General features: G+C 52.6%; 1 protein-coding gene across 2 annotated transcripts in view; it reads left to right on the forward strand.

Annotated features, from left to right (window-relative positions):
- The window catches only part of clip3 (CAP-GLY domain containing linker protein 3), an 82,968-nt gene that overhangs the window by 38,187 nt on the left and 27,125 nt on the right, over positions 1-17,656 (forward strand). For both annotated transcript variants that reach the window (XM_072489955.1, XM_072489956.1), the window contains exons 4-10: positions 2,112-2,205; positions 3,507-3,668; positions 4,143-4,261; positions 5,885-6,121; positions 7,175-7,310; positions 9,235-9,363; positions 12,331-12,465. In XM_072489955.1, the coding sequence (XP_072346056.1) occupies positions 2,112-2,205; positions 3,507-3,668; positions 4,143-4,261; positions 5,885-6,121; positions 7,175-7,310; positions 9,235-9,363; positions 12,331-12,465 (1,012 nt within the window). The remainder of the gene's footprint in view (positions 1-2,111; positions 2,206-3,506; positions 3,669-4,142; positions 4,262-5,884; positions 6,122-7,174; positions 7,311-9,234; positions 9,364-12,330; positions 12,466-17,656) is intronic.

The raw sequence follows: 17,656 nt of genomic DNA on the forward strand, positions 1-17,656 counted from the left end.
TGGGTACTCAATTGATTTTTAAAAAGTGTATGTTCAGGCAACTCAGTCAGATATTAGGCAAGATTCTCTGGCGACCTTGTGGGGATCTGCATCCCGCCGCTGTCAATGGGATTTCCCATTGAATCTACCCCGTGTCACTGGGATACCCATGGCAGTGGTTGTGCTGTCGGTGGCATTGGAAGATCCCACCCATTAACAATCCCATCGCAATGGTTCGAAGAGCAACTAGGAGTTTCTTCCAATGTCTTGTCTGATGTTCTTCACCTCCCCTCCCCCAAACAACACCACCTACAAGATAACCCAATGTAGCAGTCCACTCCTATCAAAGCTGTTCGTGGGATCTTGCTGTGTGTAAAATGGCTACCCTCTTTGAAAAATAGTCACCGTCCTTGGAAAGCAATGGGTTGCGAGTGAAATGCTTTGACTCGTTTCGAAGGATGTAATGAGGCGGATTATAAATGTCCCATTTCTGGCGCAGTGGGTTAGCCCTGCTGCCTCACGGCGCTGAGGTCCCAGGTTCGATCCCGGCCCCGGGTCACTGTCCGTGTGGAGTTTGCACATTCTCCCCGTGTCTGCGTGGGTCTCACCCCCACAACCCAAAGAGATGTGCAGGGTAGGTGGATTGGCCACGCTAAATTGCCCCTTAATTGCAAAAATGAATTGGGTACTCTAAATTTATTTTAAAAAGTCCCATTTTTCTCTTGCCTCTTTCACCAAGAATAACCTCTGCGGTGGAGGTTGATGCATCGGATTTCTGTTCCTGTTGTTATCTCTGAAATGAAAGAGCCCATAAATAAAACAGCCCTGTTATATAAGGTAAAAAAGGAGCCTATTTATGAAGCATTACTGGGGTGAAGGGATGGCTGGAAATGATGAACATTGTTGGATAAAAGCCCAGGGGGATATTGATCCTTCAGAGCAGTATATTTTCTTGATGTACAGTCAGTATTAGCCAGTTAGACCCACTGTAACTGTGTGTAGTGATTGATTTTACTCCTGGTGCAGTGGCTCCCTGGGAAATAAGCTGAGATCATTACTGTCCCTGTTTATAAGTCTGACCTTCAGAGCAGAGTTGAGGTAAGGGGTGCCGTAGAGAACAATCTAGCAATCGGCATTTTAAAAGATTTGTTCCTCAAAGGTTTTTGTTCCAAACCAGACCCGTTTCACAGAGAAATCTAGGAACAGAAGGCCATTTGGCCCCTCAAGCCTGTTTTATCATTCAACAAGATCATGGCTTATCTCTATCTGAACTTCAGCCTTGGTTCTGTAAACTTCAGTCCCCTCGTCTGATAAGAATCTTATCCGTCTCGGCGTTTACATTTTCAGTCGACTCTCCTCCTCAAACCAGTCTCAACTGCCTCTAGGGGGAGCCACTTCCAAATTTGTGCTCCCTCTTCCATTGATCAGATTGCAGGCGAGGCTCGTGCCCTCGAGGGTGTATTTACAAACTCCCCTCTCCTCGCGTTCACTCGGCTACTGAATCTGATCCGCAACTCAACAGTCGGGTGCCCATCGGGAAGTGACCCCCTTGCTGATTTCCCCCCTGTCTTCCCAGGCTCAGGCCGGTGCATAGCCCTGCCTATTGCACCAGCCGTGAAGCCAGGGCTGGGTCTGTATTACTCAGCCTGCGCACAGCAAGGTCCCAGAAACTGCAATGCGATAATCGGTTTATGTGGACTTGGTTGAGCCATGGTCTTCCTGAATGTTGGAGCAGGCTCAAGAGGTCAAGATTCCATTTCGTACATTTCTTGACGTTTGACCTGGACACTGAGGAGAGTTTTGCCGCTCTTTGCTGAAGATGTGCCTAGTGATGTTTTCCATCCATCTGAGAGGGGTAGATAGGGCTTTGATTTAATGTCTCGAAGGAAAAGCAGCACCTCTAACAGTGCAGCAGTCCCTCAGCACTGTGCGGGAGGGTCCGTGTACACAACTTGGAGGCCCAGACGCTTGATAACGAAATACATTTACTCCACACGTGACGTGATCACCTTTCACCGTTCTGCTTCCTTACGTGTGTCAGACAGGTTGTCCTAACACCTGTCGGGTGATTAACGGGAATCTTGTTTGTTTTGCGTTACTGAAGTCTCCTCTTGTTCTTTCTGTTGATCCAGATTCTGAAGCGAGGTTGCCACGTCAACGACCGGGATGGGCTGACAGATATGACCTTGTTGCACTATGCGTGCAAGGCAGGAGCACATGGCGTCGGTAGGTGGTAACAGTGTTCGGTTTGCAGACTGTGGCAGAGCAGGTTACAGAGGGTGGATTGAGGGTAAACTCCAGGGGTATTTCTGTGAAATAGTGCTCCAAGCTAGGTTTTGCACGCTGATTATGATTTCCTTAATGTTGCAATACATCTTTAAGGGATATCCGCATGACATCACTGGAAGGTTAGTGCGTCACGTGATCCAGTCTTTGTTTCTCTTCTGCCTTGAGCAGAGCACACACGCACAGCTCTTAGTGTCTCCGAGCGATTGTCTTCATGTGCCCAGTCCTAATAAACAAATCCACAACCTGTTTATCCAATTCTTTAAGAGCGATTAGAGAGCTGACAACAAAATTTTAAAGAAATGAGTTGTTGGTATTTCCATAGCACGTTTGTGAAGAGTGTCAATTCATTGAGGACAAGTTAAAATGCAGGAATTTTAGATTTTATCCCTTTATGAAACCCCGCTGTCAGTAATCTACCTCATACTAAGTTCCGTTCATTTAAACTGCCCCCTCTGTGCTTGCTGAGGCCTCCTTTGGCTCCCGGCCCACCAATACCTTAATTTCAATATTCTCATCCTCTGTTCAAGTTCCTCCGAGACCCTTCCAATCTGCCCTCCTAGCATCTCCAATTTTAATGACTCCATCCCTGGCAGCCGTGTCTTCAGCCAGAGAGTGGTGGGTCTGTGGAATTAATTGCCACAGAGGGCGGTGGAGGCCGGGTCGTTGAGTGTCTTGAAGACAGAAGTTGATAAATTCTTGATTTCTCGAGGAATTAAGGGCTATGGAGAGAGAGCGGGTAAATGGAGTTGAAATCAGCCATGATTGAATGGTGGAGTGGAATTGATGGGCCGAATGGCCTTACTTCCGCTCCTATGTCTTATGGTCTTATGGTCTTCAGTTGCTTCAGGCCCGAAGCTCTGTAATTTCCTCCCTAAACTCTCCACCTCTCCCTCTCTCTCCTTCTTTAAGACCCTCCTAAAACCTACCCTGTTTGACCAGGCTTTTGATCACCTGTCCAAATATCCTCCTATGTGGTTCAATGTCATACCTTGTTTGTTAACTCTGATGTGAAGCATCTTGGGATCTTTTACAATAGGGCAAATTTGTTACTCCCGCCCACTGTGAGAATCGTCACGGGTGGGACACAAAGTTCGACAGACCATTTAAAGGTCCATTGACCTCGGGCGAGAAGTTCTGGTCTCGGGATGGGCGCAACTGGAATATCCTGCGCCCATGTTCAAGGTGCTATACAAATGCAAGTTTGTTGGTGTTAAGACATGTATTTGCGCCTGGTTTAGGGGATCCTGTGGCTGCTGTGCGCCTTTGCAACCAGCTGATATCTTTGGGGGCCGATGTTGGACTTCGCAGTCGCTGGACTAACATGAACGCCCTTCACTACGCCGCCTACTTCGACGTACCGGAAATAACGCGGATCCTCCTGAAGGCTCACAAACCGAAAGGTAGGGGGCAGACCGCCAACATTCCGATCACTTCAGACATCGGCCGGTCATGGGCCTGGGAGTCTTCGCTCTTCACCAGCCGCCAGACTCCTGAAACACCTGGACAAATTCTACCTCCTGGGACTGTAACTGTTCTGCTTTATTGGTGGGGATCCAGGCTGAAAACCTCAGCTGTTCTATGCAAGGGCTCGTTGTCATTGAAATGCGAAGCTCAGAAAGAGGCCATTTGGTCTGTCCTACCTGTGCTGGGCTCCTTGAAAGAGGAGCCAGGCACGTTACACGGCCCTAATTCTCTCTTGGTTTCTGTGCGCATGTCTGAGTTTTTACACCGGGTATAAACTTCATGGTTCCTTCCCTTCCGATTGATGGTTGAGATATAAATGGGAGATTTCAATCTCCCTGATGCCCGTGTTCCTGCGATGTCTGTTTTATTGACTATTTTCTGAACCGTTTGTTCTGCTGTGTGTTTTACAGTGCTAAACTCCACCTGCAGTGATTTCAACCATGGCACAGCTCTTCACATCGCAGCTTCGAATCTGTGCCTGGGAGCTGTCAAGTGTCTCCTTGAGCACGGAGCAAATCCAGCAGTCCGGGTAAGCGGAGAGATTTTTCGTTCCTTGACTCCAACATTCCCTCCTTTCCGCTCCTCCTGCAGACTCTACAGGTGCACGTTACAGGGGCTGCTGCCTTGCACCTCACCAAGTTGCCCGTTCTTCAGGCGGGAGTGTTGGCGTGTTGTCCGATTCATGTGAGTCCGATCCTATCGCCTGGCCTCCATCCACTTTTTCCAGTGCAGCGTTGCTGGATTCCGACAAAGAACGGCAATCCCGGATGATTTTTCTTCCCCACACTTTTCATCCTGGAGAATTTCCGATTCCGGCACCTTCCCCATTTCCCTTGCTGTCTGATTGGATTTAGTGGGAAAATGCTGCAGGTTCTCAACATCCGAGAGCACATTTCCTGGATTTGCTGAGTTTGGAAAGAATTGAAGACCCTACAAGCCCGTTGCGTCTACAGCGAGTGTGCTGTGGAATCGCTGCCCAATCCATCCGACTCACCCAGCCCAGCACCCGACACCGACCGAGCAAATGCAGCATAAAGTAGCCTCGTCCCTGAGCTAGTAATCAATAATCTTCATTAGTGTCACAAGTAGGCTTACATTAACACTGCAATGAAGTTACTGTAAAAATCCCCTAGTCACCACATTCCGGCGCCTGTTCGAGTTCACGGAGGGAGAATTCAGAATGTCCAATTCACCTAACAAACACGTGTTTCGGGGCTTGTGGGAGGAAACCGGAGCGCCCGGAGGAAACCCACGTAGACACGGGGAGAACGTGCAGACTCCGCACAGACAGTGACCCAAGCCGGGAATTGAACCTGGGACCCCGGCGTTGTGAAGCAACAGTGCTAACCACTGTGCTACCATGCACCAACGATAGAAAATAGAACATAGAAAATACAGCACAGAACAGGCCCTTCGGCCCACGATGTTGTGCCGAACCTTTGTCCTAGATTAATCATAGATTATCATTGAATTTACAGTGCAGAAGGAGGCCATTCGGCCCCCTGAGTCTGCACCGGCTCTTGGAAAGAGCACCCCATCCAAACTCAACACCTCCACCCAACACCAAGGGCAATTTTGGATACTAAGGGCAATCTATCATGGCCAATCCACCTACCCTGCACATCTTTGGACTGTGGGAGGAAACCGGAGCACCCGGAGGAAACCCATGCAGACACGATCTGGTGACACGAGTATAAATCCTACCATGACTGTTGAGGGAATTTAAATTGAATGAATTAATAAATCTCGAATATAATGTTAACCCTGATTGTGGTTTTAAAAACCCACCTGGTTCACTAATGTCCTTTAGGGAAGGAAATCTGCCGTCCTTACTCGGTCTGGCCTACATGTGACTCCAGACCCACAGCGATGTGGTTGACTCTTAACTGCGCTCTGAAATGGCCGGTAGAGGAAAAATAAACACCATGGGTCTACCTGAGGGTAATTAGGGATGGGTAATCAATACTGTCCGAACCAATTGTGAGCACATCCCAGAAATGTATAAGAGACACTTGTTTTTTTAAAATGGCTCAGTATTAAAGAGTCCACACAGGCTACCTCCCCAGTCTGAACCCTGAATACCCCGATATGGCAATAACTAGACCACTGTCCCTCTTTTTAGAAATGATTTGATTTCCCTCCGACCCAACAGAACCGGAAAGGACAGGTTCCCGCAGATGTTGTCCCAGACCCAATGGACATGACGTTGGACAAGGCTGAGGCTGCCATGGTTGCCAAGGAGCTGAAGCAGCTGTTGCTGGATGCCGTACCTCTGAGTTGTAACCTTCCCAAGGTCACCTTGCCCAATTACGACAACATCCCAGGCAACCTGATGCTCACCTCGCTGGGCCTCAAACTCGGGGACCGAGTCCTCGTGGATGCAGAGAAGGTAAGGAAACTTTTGCGGAGGGCAAATGCTCATTGTAACACCAGCGGTATGGCACCTGCCGTCCATAACAAGGGTCTTGGAGACCAGGACTGGGTATTGCCAACGTTTGCCTCAAGAAATCTAGGTAAGGAACTGAGGCCCATAGTTCAGAGTGTGGAGAGGAGAGACAACCCAACTTTCAGTAATTATATGTTGGAAATTAAAATGAATGAACTGGTCGACATTGGGAAAGGGGAGGAGTTCCACCATTTTGCGATTCCAGCAAAGATGATTCAGGGTTATAGGATGGTAGGTTTCGAGGAAAGAGAGAGTCACCCCAAGTTTGAAAAAGAATGGGAAGAGTGAATAACATTTGACACAATAAGCGTATTTATAGAATCATAATAATAATCTTTATTGTCACAAGTAGGCTTACATTAACACTGCAATGAAGTTACTGTGAAAATCCCCTAGTCGCCACATTCCGGCGCCTGTTCGGGTACACTGAGGGAGAATTCAGAATGTCCAATTCACCTAACCTGCACATCTTTGGACTGTGGGGGAAATCCACGCAGACACTGGGAGAACATGCAGACTCCGCACAGTGGCCCAAGCCGGGAATCGAACCCGGGTCCCTGACACTGTGAAGCAACAGTGCTAACCACTGTGCTACCGTGCCGCCCTACAGTGCAGAAGGAGGCCATTCGGCCCATTGAGTCAGCACTGACCCTCCAAAAGAGCACCCCCACCCCCACCATTCACTTACCTATACTTACTGGCACTCTCTCGTCCTGCACTGTGTGACACTCTCTCGCCATGCCCTGTATGGCACTCCCGCACCATGCCCCGTGTGACACTCTCTCGCCATGCCCTGCGTCACACCCTCTCACCATGCCCTGTATGGCACTCCCGCACCATGCCCTGTATGGCACTCCCGCACCATGCCCCGTGTGACGCTCTCTCACCATGCCCTGCGTCACACCCTCTCACCATGCCCTGTATGGCACTCCCGCACCATGCCCCGTGTGTCTTCTGTAGATTGAAGCCTGTGATTTGTTTCTTCATCTGTTCTAGGTTGGAACACTTCGATTCTGCGGCACCACCGAGTTTGCCAGCGGTCAGTGGGTTGGCGTTGAGCTCGATGAGCCAGAAGGGAAGAACGATGGTAGCGTCGGAGGGATAAGCTATTTTATTTGCCCTCCAAAACATGGTAAGGAGAGCTTGTTCAATAAGACGGTCCTGCCCTACATCTGGGGCATTGGTCCGATTCTCATAGAGGAACAGGGGGCCATTCTCTGAATCCACCAAACAATTAGATCACAACACGCTGGTTTTGAATTTCTGACTTTTTGAACACCCCGATTTTAATCGCTCCACCATGGGCAGCCGTGCCCTGGACCCCCCAGCTCTGGAATTCCCTCCCTAAACCTCTCCGCTCCTCTCTCCCCCTTCAAGACACTCTTTAAAACCTACCTCCCTAAACAAGCTTTTGACCATCTGTCCAACTACCTCCTTACACGTCCAGTGTTGGATTCTGTGTGGGAACCTTCCCAAACACTGTGATACATTTTACAATGTTTTTGTCCCTTTATTATAAATTTAGAGTACCCATTTGTTTATTTTTCCAATTAAGGGGCAATTTAGCGCGGCCAATCCACCTGCCCTGCACATCGTTTTGGGTTGTGGGGGTGAGACCCACGCAGACACGGGGAGAATGTGCAAACTCCACACGGACAGTGACCCAGGGCCGGGATCGAACCTGGGTCCTCGGCGCAGTGGGGCAGCAGTGCTAACCACTGTGCCGCCGTGCTGCTGTAGTGATATGCATCACTGTATATACACAAGGGGTTAATGTAAATACACTACAACTAAGTAACCACTAGAGGGAGCACCAGAGATGTCATGACATGCAGACACGCAACCTATGGGTCATTAGAACAGGACACAACCAGTGGGTAATCAGGACACCCAGAGGTGGCATTACCACAAGGGGGCACTACACGACCCATATAAAAAGGACAAGGCACACAGACTCTGCCTCTTCCACCGGCAGAAACCTAGCGAGCAGGACAGGGTTGATTAACAGCAACATCACACCCTAGCACGTGGTCGAGAGCAAGCTTGTATAGTTAGCAGAATAGACTGAGTTACTAGAGGCAGATTAGTAGAGAGTCGAACTCATTTAGGAGCATTGTTAATCGTTCAATAAATACGTTAAACTTATCTCCGAGACTGCAGCATCTTTCAACAGAGCCTACATCAAGTGGCAGCTTATGTTACTCGCAATAACATAACACAACAGCCACCACCACATTTTACAATGTTAATAGCATAATAGATATGCAAGTTATTGATGTAAACTTAAATCCTCAACTTCAAGCCTTTTTGTCACCAAATAATTAAAAAAAAAAAATTTAGAGTACCCAATTAATATTTCCCAATTAAGGGGCAATTTAGCGTGGCCAATCCACCTGCCCTGCACATCTTTGGGTTGTGGGGGTGAAACCTACGCAGACACGGGGAGAATGCGCAAACTCCACATGGACAGTGACCCAGAGCCGGGATCGAACCTGGGACCTTGGTGCCGTGAGGCAGCAGTGCTAACCACTGCACCACCGTGCTGCCCCCCATTTTACAATGTTAATAGCATTATAGAAATGCAAGTTATTGATGTAAACTTAAGTCCTCAACTTCAAGCTCTTCAAGTCTTTTTTGTCACCAATTACAAGGATCATTTGTAAAACGCCCCTGAGATTGCCTCAAGTCCTCTCACATCCACATAGGAAATTCTTCTTAACTCAGCACAAATTGGCACCAAACTAACTCCAGGGCCTCCGAAATGGCTGGTTTGGACAGTGAGAATTGCACATGGACTAATGGTTTATGCTCTCGAGACAGGTTAAAGGGATTTTACCCCTGTGTCTGACCAGTGCTGGACTGAACCTTGGAGATCATTGACCCAATGAGTACAAAGAAAAAAATTGCCTCAATACACATATTTTTAAACAAGTTTAGAAGAAATTCGAAAGAAATCATATTGTACCAGCTGGGGCCATTCCAGCAGTTCCAGCTTCTGCCAATGGATATTGTTGTCTTTACTTCACATTTTCAATGCGTGTGTTTCTTTTTAACAGGTTATTTTTCCCCAGTGTCGAAAATCAGTAAAATTCTCGATCAGACTCCTTCATCTGTAACATCGACACCCAAAACTCCCAGGATGGATTTTTCCCGAATGACTGGGAAGGCAAAGAAAGATAAAAAAAGTGTGTTGGTCTGTATTTGAATTTCCGATTATTTGATGGATATTTAAGTATTGTATTGAAACCTCACAGAAGCTTCTCAACGTACTTCGCATGTGTAGTGGTTGCCGCGAACAATTGCTGCAATATGTGCACAGGAAGATCCCACAAAGGGCAGTGAGCTGAACGACCAGCTGGTCTTGCTTTGCTTCGTGGGGTTGGTTGGAGGTTGACCCTGGGAGAACTGTGTTCTTTCAATCGCGGCCATGCTCCCTGTATGGAGCCTCACTCAAAGTGAACACAGGCTAGACAACCGACGAGGCAATTTCATCGCTCCATGCTTCAGCACAGATCCTTGTTGGGAGCAATGATGCTTACCTGGATCGAAGGAACAGACCTCAGTTTGAGGTCTCAATCGAGGGGCGGCAGCTCAAAACAGTGTAGCACTCCCTCAGTACTGCACTGGGAGTGTCAGCATGGAATTTGTGCTGGGGTCTCTGGAACAGAGGTTGAACGCGCGCCTTCTAACTTGGAGGTGAGAGAGTGCGACCTACTGAGCCGCAACTAACAGCATCAAAGGTGAAATTACCCTGATCCGGGATGAAACTTGGAAAGTTGCGGTGGCACTATCCATATCTTTATCTTGTAGATCAACATGGGTTTAAACATGTTGCGATCTTTGTTCGTGAAAAGCACAGAGATTCTGTAACAGGAAACAAATGTACAAGTCAGAGGGTGGGCTATGCCAGTCAGAGAGTGGGCTATGCCAGTCAGAGAGTGGGTTATGCCAGGCAGAGAGTGGGCTATGCCAGGCAGAGAGTGGGCTATGCCAGGCAGAGAGTGGGCTATGCCAGCCAGAGAGTGGGCTATGCCAGCCAGAGAGTGGGCTATGCCAGTCAGAGAGTGGGCTATGCCAGTCAGAGAGTGGGCTATGCCAGACAGAGAGTCGGCTATGCCAGACAGTGAGTGGGCTATGCCAGTCAGAGAGTGGGCTATGCCAGCCGGAGAGTGGGCTATGCCAGACAGTGAGTGGGCTATGCCAGCCGGAGAGTGGGCTATGCCAGTCAGAGAGTGGGCTATGCCAGCCGGAGAGTGGGCTATGCCAGACAGTGAGTGGGCTATGCCAGTCAGAGAGTGGGCTATGCCAGTCAGAGAGTGGGCTATGCCAGACAGTGAGTGGGCTATGCCAGACAGTGAGTGGGCTATGCCAGACAGTGAGTGGGCTATGTCAGTCAGAGAGTGGGCTATGCCAGCCGGAGAGTGGGCTATGCCAGACAGTGAGTGGGCTATGCCAGACAGTGAGTGGGCTATGCCAGTCAGAGAGTGGGCTATGCCAGTCAGAGAGTGGGCTATGCCAGTCAGAGAGTGGGCTATGCCAGCCGGAGAGTGGGCTATGTCAGTAATGCCCACATGTCCTGGAAAAATAAACTGAATTGAGATCGTTTACAATTTCTAGTTAACGGCTAATAATGCCAGCAAGTAGATAGAGAACGATAGAGACATCTAATGCCCAGATATTCCGATAGAGATTTTTTTAGTGAAAAGATGATTGAAAGAATCAAGCCAAGAACAGCTCGGTACAGAGTGACTAGAAGGCAGCGATTTTTATCACGTGTTAACATGATAATGTATAAAGTTGTCACTTTACGGGTACAAAGTCTATGCGACAAAACTCTTTTAATGTACACCTAGGTTTGATTTAATCTGAGAATACAGGCCAAAATGTTTGAGTAAATATTCTTTGCGTGTGATATTTACAGCTGCCACAAACATTTTAAGGAAAATTCAACCCCATTATTTTTTTTAATTGATTTTAAAAAATAAATGTAGAGTAACCAATTTTTAATTTTTCCAATTAAGGGGCAATTTAGAGGCCCATTGTTAATTAAATTGTTTGAATGCATTAAAAAATCTTTATCAACTCTTTTTTTGAATATAGATTTAGAGTACCCATTAAATGTTTTCCAATTAAGGGGCAATTTAGCGCGGCCAATCCACCTACCCTGCACAGCTTTGGGTTGTGGGGGTGAGACCCACGCAGACATGGGGAGAATGTTCAAACTCCACACGGACAGTGACCCAGGGCCGGGATTGAATCCGGGTCGCCAAAGTCATGAGGCAGCAGTGCTAACCACTGCGCCACTGTGCTGCCAAAACCCCTTTTTAATCTCACTCACTCACTAAGCCTCTCAACCAGCTGCCCATTATGACAGCAGTTCCATGCTACTAATTAGAACAACGAACAATACAGCACAGGAACAGGCCCTTCGGCCCTCCAAGCCTGTACTGGTCATATCACCCTTGACCAAAACCCTCAGCACCTCTTAGTGCCGTATCCCTCTATACCCATCCTATCCATGTATTTGTCAAGATGCCTTTTGAACACCGTTTTATCATAGATCATAGAATTTACAGTGCAGAAGGAGGCCATTCGGCCCATCGAGTCTGCACGACTCTTGGAAAGAGCACCCTACCCAAGGTCAACACCTCCACCCTATCCCCATAACCCAGTAACCCCATCCAACACTAAGGGCAATTTACCATGGCCAATCCACCTAACCTGCACATGTTTGGACTGTGGGAGGAAACTGGAGCACCCGGAGGAAACGCACGCATACACGGGGAGGATGTGCAGACTCCGCACAGACAGTGACTCAAGCCGGAATCGAACCTGGGACCCTGGAGCTGTGAAGCAATTGTGCTAACCACTGTACTACCGTGCTGCCCCGTGCTGACCGTTAATGTATCTGCTTCCACAACCTCCCCGGCAGCGCATTCCAGGTGTAAAGGATAGGTGTAAGTGTCTCCTAACTCACCTATACACCACGCGATGGTATGACTTCCTTGCATGTTCTGATTCCCTAATCGATCCAAAGGCTTGGCCCCTATCGCAAAGAATGACGCACTCTGACAGGTAACTGACCTCGGGCAGCCTGTTGTCTGCACCTCCATTGGCATCACCTCCAGTTTATACCTGTTGTTTCCCCACAGCCTTGAGAAGGAAGTCGCTGTCCGTGGGAAGCCTTGATCGAGAGGGCGTGAAGATCGAAATTGGAGACCAAGTATTGGTGGCAGGTCAGAAACCAGGAATCATTCGGTATTACGGTAAAACAGATTTTGCTCCAGGTGAGTAAAGTCATTAAGAGATGAAACGCGAGCTTTCCCTTTAATCTTAGATCCAGGTATCATGATCTCTGTAACAGTTATCAAATAATTAACTACTGATCTGCCTTGAAATGTTGCTGGATCTGAAGGAGACAGAAACATTCAGGGGAAGCGGGGGGCTTAGTGGTATTGACACTGGACTAGTAAGCCAGAGACCCAGAGTACTGCTCTGGGGATCCGGGTTCGAATCCCACGTCGGATTGCCATAAAAACACTGTTATTCTTCAGAGACGGAATTCTGCCATTCTAACCTGGGGCAAAATTCTCCGACCCCCCGCCGGGTGGGAGAATCGCCGGGGGCTGGCGTGGGGCAAAATTCTCCGTTATCGGCGGAAACTCCGCCGGTCGGCGCAAAAAACGGCGCAAATCCCACTTGCGTCACGTCATAAAAATGGGCCGATAGTCTGCGGCCCGAAATGGGCTAGCAGCGACGTAACGGGATCCGCGCTTGCGCAGTGGTTCACGCCGTGCAGCGTCATACGCGCTGCACGGCGTGACGGCTCATAAGGCCGCGCAGCTCCCCCCCACCCGACTGGAACAGCCGACCGCAACACCCGACTTGATGGCTGGCCGTCGCTCAGCCCCGAGGTTCGAGTCACGCGATGTGGAGGCGCTCCTGGATGCGGTGGAGCAGAGGAGGGACGCCCTGTATCCCGGGCACGGCCGCAGAGTTGCCCCACGCCACAGCCGGCGTCTGTGGAGGGAGGTGGCAGAGGCCGTCACCGCTGTGGCCCTAACACCACGGACAGGCACCCAGTGCCACAAGAAGGTGAACGACCTCGTCAGAGCAGGCAGGGTGAGCCTCCCCATATCCCCCATATCCCCTCTCCCCCAAATCCCCCCCTCCCCCATATCCCCCCCTCCCCCATATCCCCCCCTCCCCCATATCCCCCCCTCCCCCATATCCCCCCTCCCCCATATCCCCCCTCCCCCATATCCCCCATATCCCCCCTCCCCCATATCCCCCCTCCCCCATATCCCCCATATCCCATATCCCCCATACTCCCCCCTCCCCCATATCCCCCACCCCCATATCCCCCATATCCCCCCTCCCCCATATCCCCCATATTCCCCCCTCCCCCATATCCCCCCTCCCCCATATCCCCCCTCCCCCATATCCCCCCTCCCCCATATCCCCCATATCCCCCCTCCCCCATATCCCCCCTCCCCCATATCCCCCATATCCCCCCTCCCCCATATCCCCCATATCCCCCCTCCCCCATATCCCCCATATCCCCCCTCCCCCATATCCCCCATATTCCCCCCTCCCCCATATCCCCCTCCCCATATCCCCATATCCCCCCTCCCCATATCCCCCATATTCCCCCTCCCCCATATCCCCCCTCCCCCATATCCCCCCTCCCCCATATCCCCCATATCCCCCCTCCCCCATATCCCCCATATCCCCCCTCCCCCATATCCCCCCTCCCCCATATCCCTCATATCCCCCCTCCCCGTATCCCCCATATCCCCCCTCCCCCATATCCCCCATATCCCCCTCCCCCATATCCCCCATATTCCCCCCTCCCCCATATCCCCCCTCCCCATATCCCCCCTCCCCCATATCCCCCATATTCCCCCCTCCCCCATATCCCCCCTCCCCCATATCCCCCCTCCCCCATATCCCCCATATCCCCCCTCCCCCATATCCCCCATATCCCCCCTCCCCCATATCCCCCCCTCCCCATATCCCCCATATCCCCAAGTGAATCCAGCCCTAACCTTAACCTCTGCAATGCACGCGCAACCGATGGCGTGCATTCATATACCTGCCTAACACTGTTGCCTTTTACCCCTGCCACCCCCCCCCCCCCCCACAGGAGAAGCGCGCACACAACAATAGGGAGCATGTGAGGACTGGAGGAGGGCCCGCTGATGAGAGGCCACTGACCGTACACGAGGAAAGGGCCCTGGAACTGGCTGGCGGACCTGAGGACCGGGAGGTTGCTGATGCAGAGGTCGGGGCACCACGAGCAAGTGAGCCACCAACAGCCCGTCCCCATATCCCCCCTCCCCTATATCCCCCTCTCCCGTATCACCTGATCACTGCCTGATGTCTAACCATGCATGCTTCATTGTGTATCGCAGGACCAAACGTCCAGGCACCCATCCCCGCAGATGCAGACCGCCCGCAGGATGCCCCTCGGAGACCACGGGAGACGGAGAGACCCGCACCCTCCAGCATGCGACGCCCGCAGGATGCCCCTCGGAGACCACGGGAGACGGAGAGACCCGCACCCTCCAGCATGCGACGCCCGCAGGATGCCCCTCGGAGACCACGGGAGACGGAGAGACCCGAACCCTCCAGCATGCGACGCCCGCAGGATGCCTCTCGCACACCACGGGAGACGGAGAGACCTGGAGCAACAGGGAGACGACACCCCCGTCACGTGCGGGAGCGACCACCCAGCGATGAGGGGGGCAGCCACAGGCCCCCGTCACATCCGAGCCAGGACACCACTACCCAGGACACCACTATCCAGGACACCCCTACCCGGGACACCACTACCCAGGACACCCCTACCCGGGACACCACTACCCGGGACAGCACTACCCGGGACAGCACTACCCAGGACACCCCTACCCGGGAAGACGAAATACCGGACAGTGACTCAGAGTGGATGGGTGGAGACGAACCCCCACCCCAAAGTGCCATGGACTCAGAGTGGGACGAAGAGCACGACACAACGCCACTGCTGTCACCAACACCCTCCACCATCGCAGAAACACTCACCACGGTTGGGCACTTTAGTGATGAGGCGTCTGGTACACTCACTGGTGCGCACAACACAGCCGTCCCGGTACAGCAGGTGGAGGTAGGAGCAGCAGAGGGACCGGGCGGTCGGAGGGCAGCCCAGGCCAAGCGAACATCTGCCGCCCAGATGGATCCCGGGTTCCTGCAGTTACCACACCCACACATAGATCCGATGCAACCACCGACACGGAGACGAGCGAATAGGGTGACGGGTGGCTTGCGGCGGCTGCGGTCGCAGGTGGAGGAGTCCACCCGCGTCCAGGAGCTGGGAGTGGTCCCGGTCATGCGTGCCACCCAGGCTGACACCGCACGGGTGGCGTCCGCGGTGGAGGCAATGGGTGCGACGGTGTCAGACATGGGGAACGGTTTGCGAGGCCTGGGGCCTTCCGTGCAGGCGGCGTCTGTGGCCCAGGAAATGGCTGCCCTCTCACAGGAGGCCATGAGCCAGTGCCAGCGCCAGATGGCAGAGGCGCTCAACGCCATAGCCCAGTCTCAGCAGGCCATGGCCCAGTCTCAGCAGGCCATGGCCCAGTCTCAGCAGGCCATAGCCCAGTCTCTGCAGGCCATGGCCCAGTCTCTGCAGGCCATGGCCCAGTCTCAGCAGGCCATCGCTGAGGGCATCGGCGCCAGTGGCCATGTGCGAGCTGGCGTCGCACTGTCGCAGACAGGGTTCGACAACCCCCTGGGCTCCATGGCTGCAAACCTGCAGACCCCTGTCGATACCAGCACGGGCCTCCAGGACTGGCAGCGCCAGATGTCGGGGGCGCGTCGGATGGCCAGTCCGTTCGCATCCCCCACCCATGTAGAGGCCTGGGGGCCATCGGGCACCCCGAGGGAGGAGGAGGTGGTGTGGTCCGTCCCGGCTCCCTCTGTAGGGGAGGTCCCGGTACACCGCGACACCTCGGACTCCCCCCCTTCCGTCCCAGGTGCATCGGGTGGGCAACGGGCAGGACAGGCTGGCAGCTCGCCATCCCAGTCGCCCGGGCCGCAGCCTGGCCCATCTAGGCCAGGACGCCCCAGGAAACGGCCGCCAAAGGGATCCAGTGTCAGAGGGCAGGAATCACAGGAGTCCACCTCCAGTTCTGCTGTACCGTCTGGGGAACCACATAGACGTAGTCAAAGGGCCCGTAAGGCCAAACAATTAGACACTGAGTAAGTTGGCACGGGTGCAGGGCACAGATGAGTTTTAGGCGCTAGGGCACTTGCATGAACTCCTTTGGTTATTAAAGTCAATGTTACACCTACCGAAGCTGCCTTTGTGCTCTGTCCAAAGTGTGCGGGGGTGTCATGTACGTTGAGCGCAAGTGTGTGTGTGAGGGGTGGTCTTACCTCAGCCCCAGGTGAGTCTGCCCCCTTCCCCCTGGGCCGCCATCAACATCCCCCGGGCAGAGGACGGGACCGTGCGCTGCAGTGTCACAGCCGCATGCAGGGATGGTCCGGGTGGATGGTGGTACTGTGGCCATGGGTCAGACATAGTCCAACGATGTAGAGCCAGGAGCTCATCGGAGGCGGGTTGTCATCATTCTCCATGGCCTGCGATAGACACGCGTCCACCCGCAACTGGGTGAGCCCGGCCCGTTGTGCCGCCGGTGGATCGGCAATTGGGGGTGGGGGGGTGGTGTGCATGCGGGTGGGGTGTGTGGGGTTGGGGAGGGGGGTGAGGGTGCTGGGTGGGTGGATGGGTGGGGGGTGTGGGTGGTCGGCTGTTGTCATGGTGTGCGGTCTGTGGCCATACTACCCGATTCCCACGCCCATCTAGTCAGTGAAGCGGGCGTCTATCAGTCTGTCCCGTGCCCGCTGGGCCAGCCGGTAACGGTGGACAGCCACCCGTCTGTGTCTACCCCATCTGCCCTGACCATTGCCCCCGCCCCCCTCTTCTGGGGAGGACTGGGCCTCTTCCTGCTGCTCCTCCACTCCGCCCTCCTCTGCCTGCGGCACATCGCCCCTCTGCTGGGCTATGTTGTGCAGGACGCAGCACACCACAATGATGCGGCCGACCCTATCTGACCGATACTGGAGGGCGCCCCCAGAGAGGTCCAGGCACCTGAAACGCATCTTCAGCACGCCAAAGCACCTTTCGATCACTCCCCTTGTCGCTACATGGGCATCATTGTAGCGGTTCTCCGCCTCATTGCGTGGCCTCCGTATAGGCGTCATCAGCCACGATCGCAATGGGTAGCCCCTGTCGCCCAGCAACCAGCCCCTCAGCCGGGGATGGCGTCCCTCGTACATGCCGGGGATGGATGACCGCGACAACACGAATGAGTCGTGTACACTGCCTGGGTGACGGGCGCAGACGTGCAGGATCATCATGCGGTGGTCGCAGACCACCTGTACGTTCATCGAATAGGTCCCCTTCCTATTAGTGAACACGGCCCTGTTATCTGCAGGTGGCCG

The sequence above is a fragment of the Scyliorhinus torazame genome, chromosome 25 (genome assembly GCF_047496885.1).
Source record: "Scyliorhinus torazame isolate Kashiwa2021f chromosome 25, sScyTor2.1, whole genome shotgun sequence".
Classification (NCBI taxonomy): Eukaryota; Metazoa; Chordata; class Chondrichthyes; order Carcharhiniformes; family Scyliorhinidae; genus Scyliorhinus; species Scyliorhinus torazame.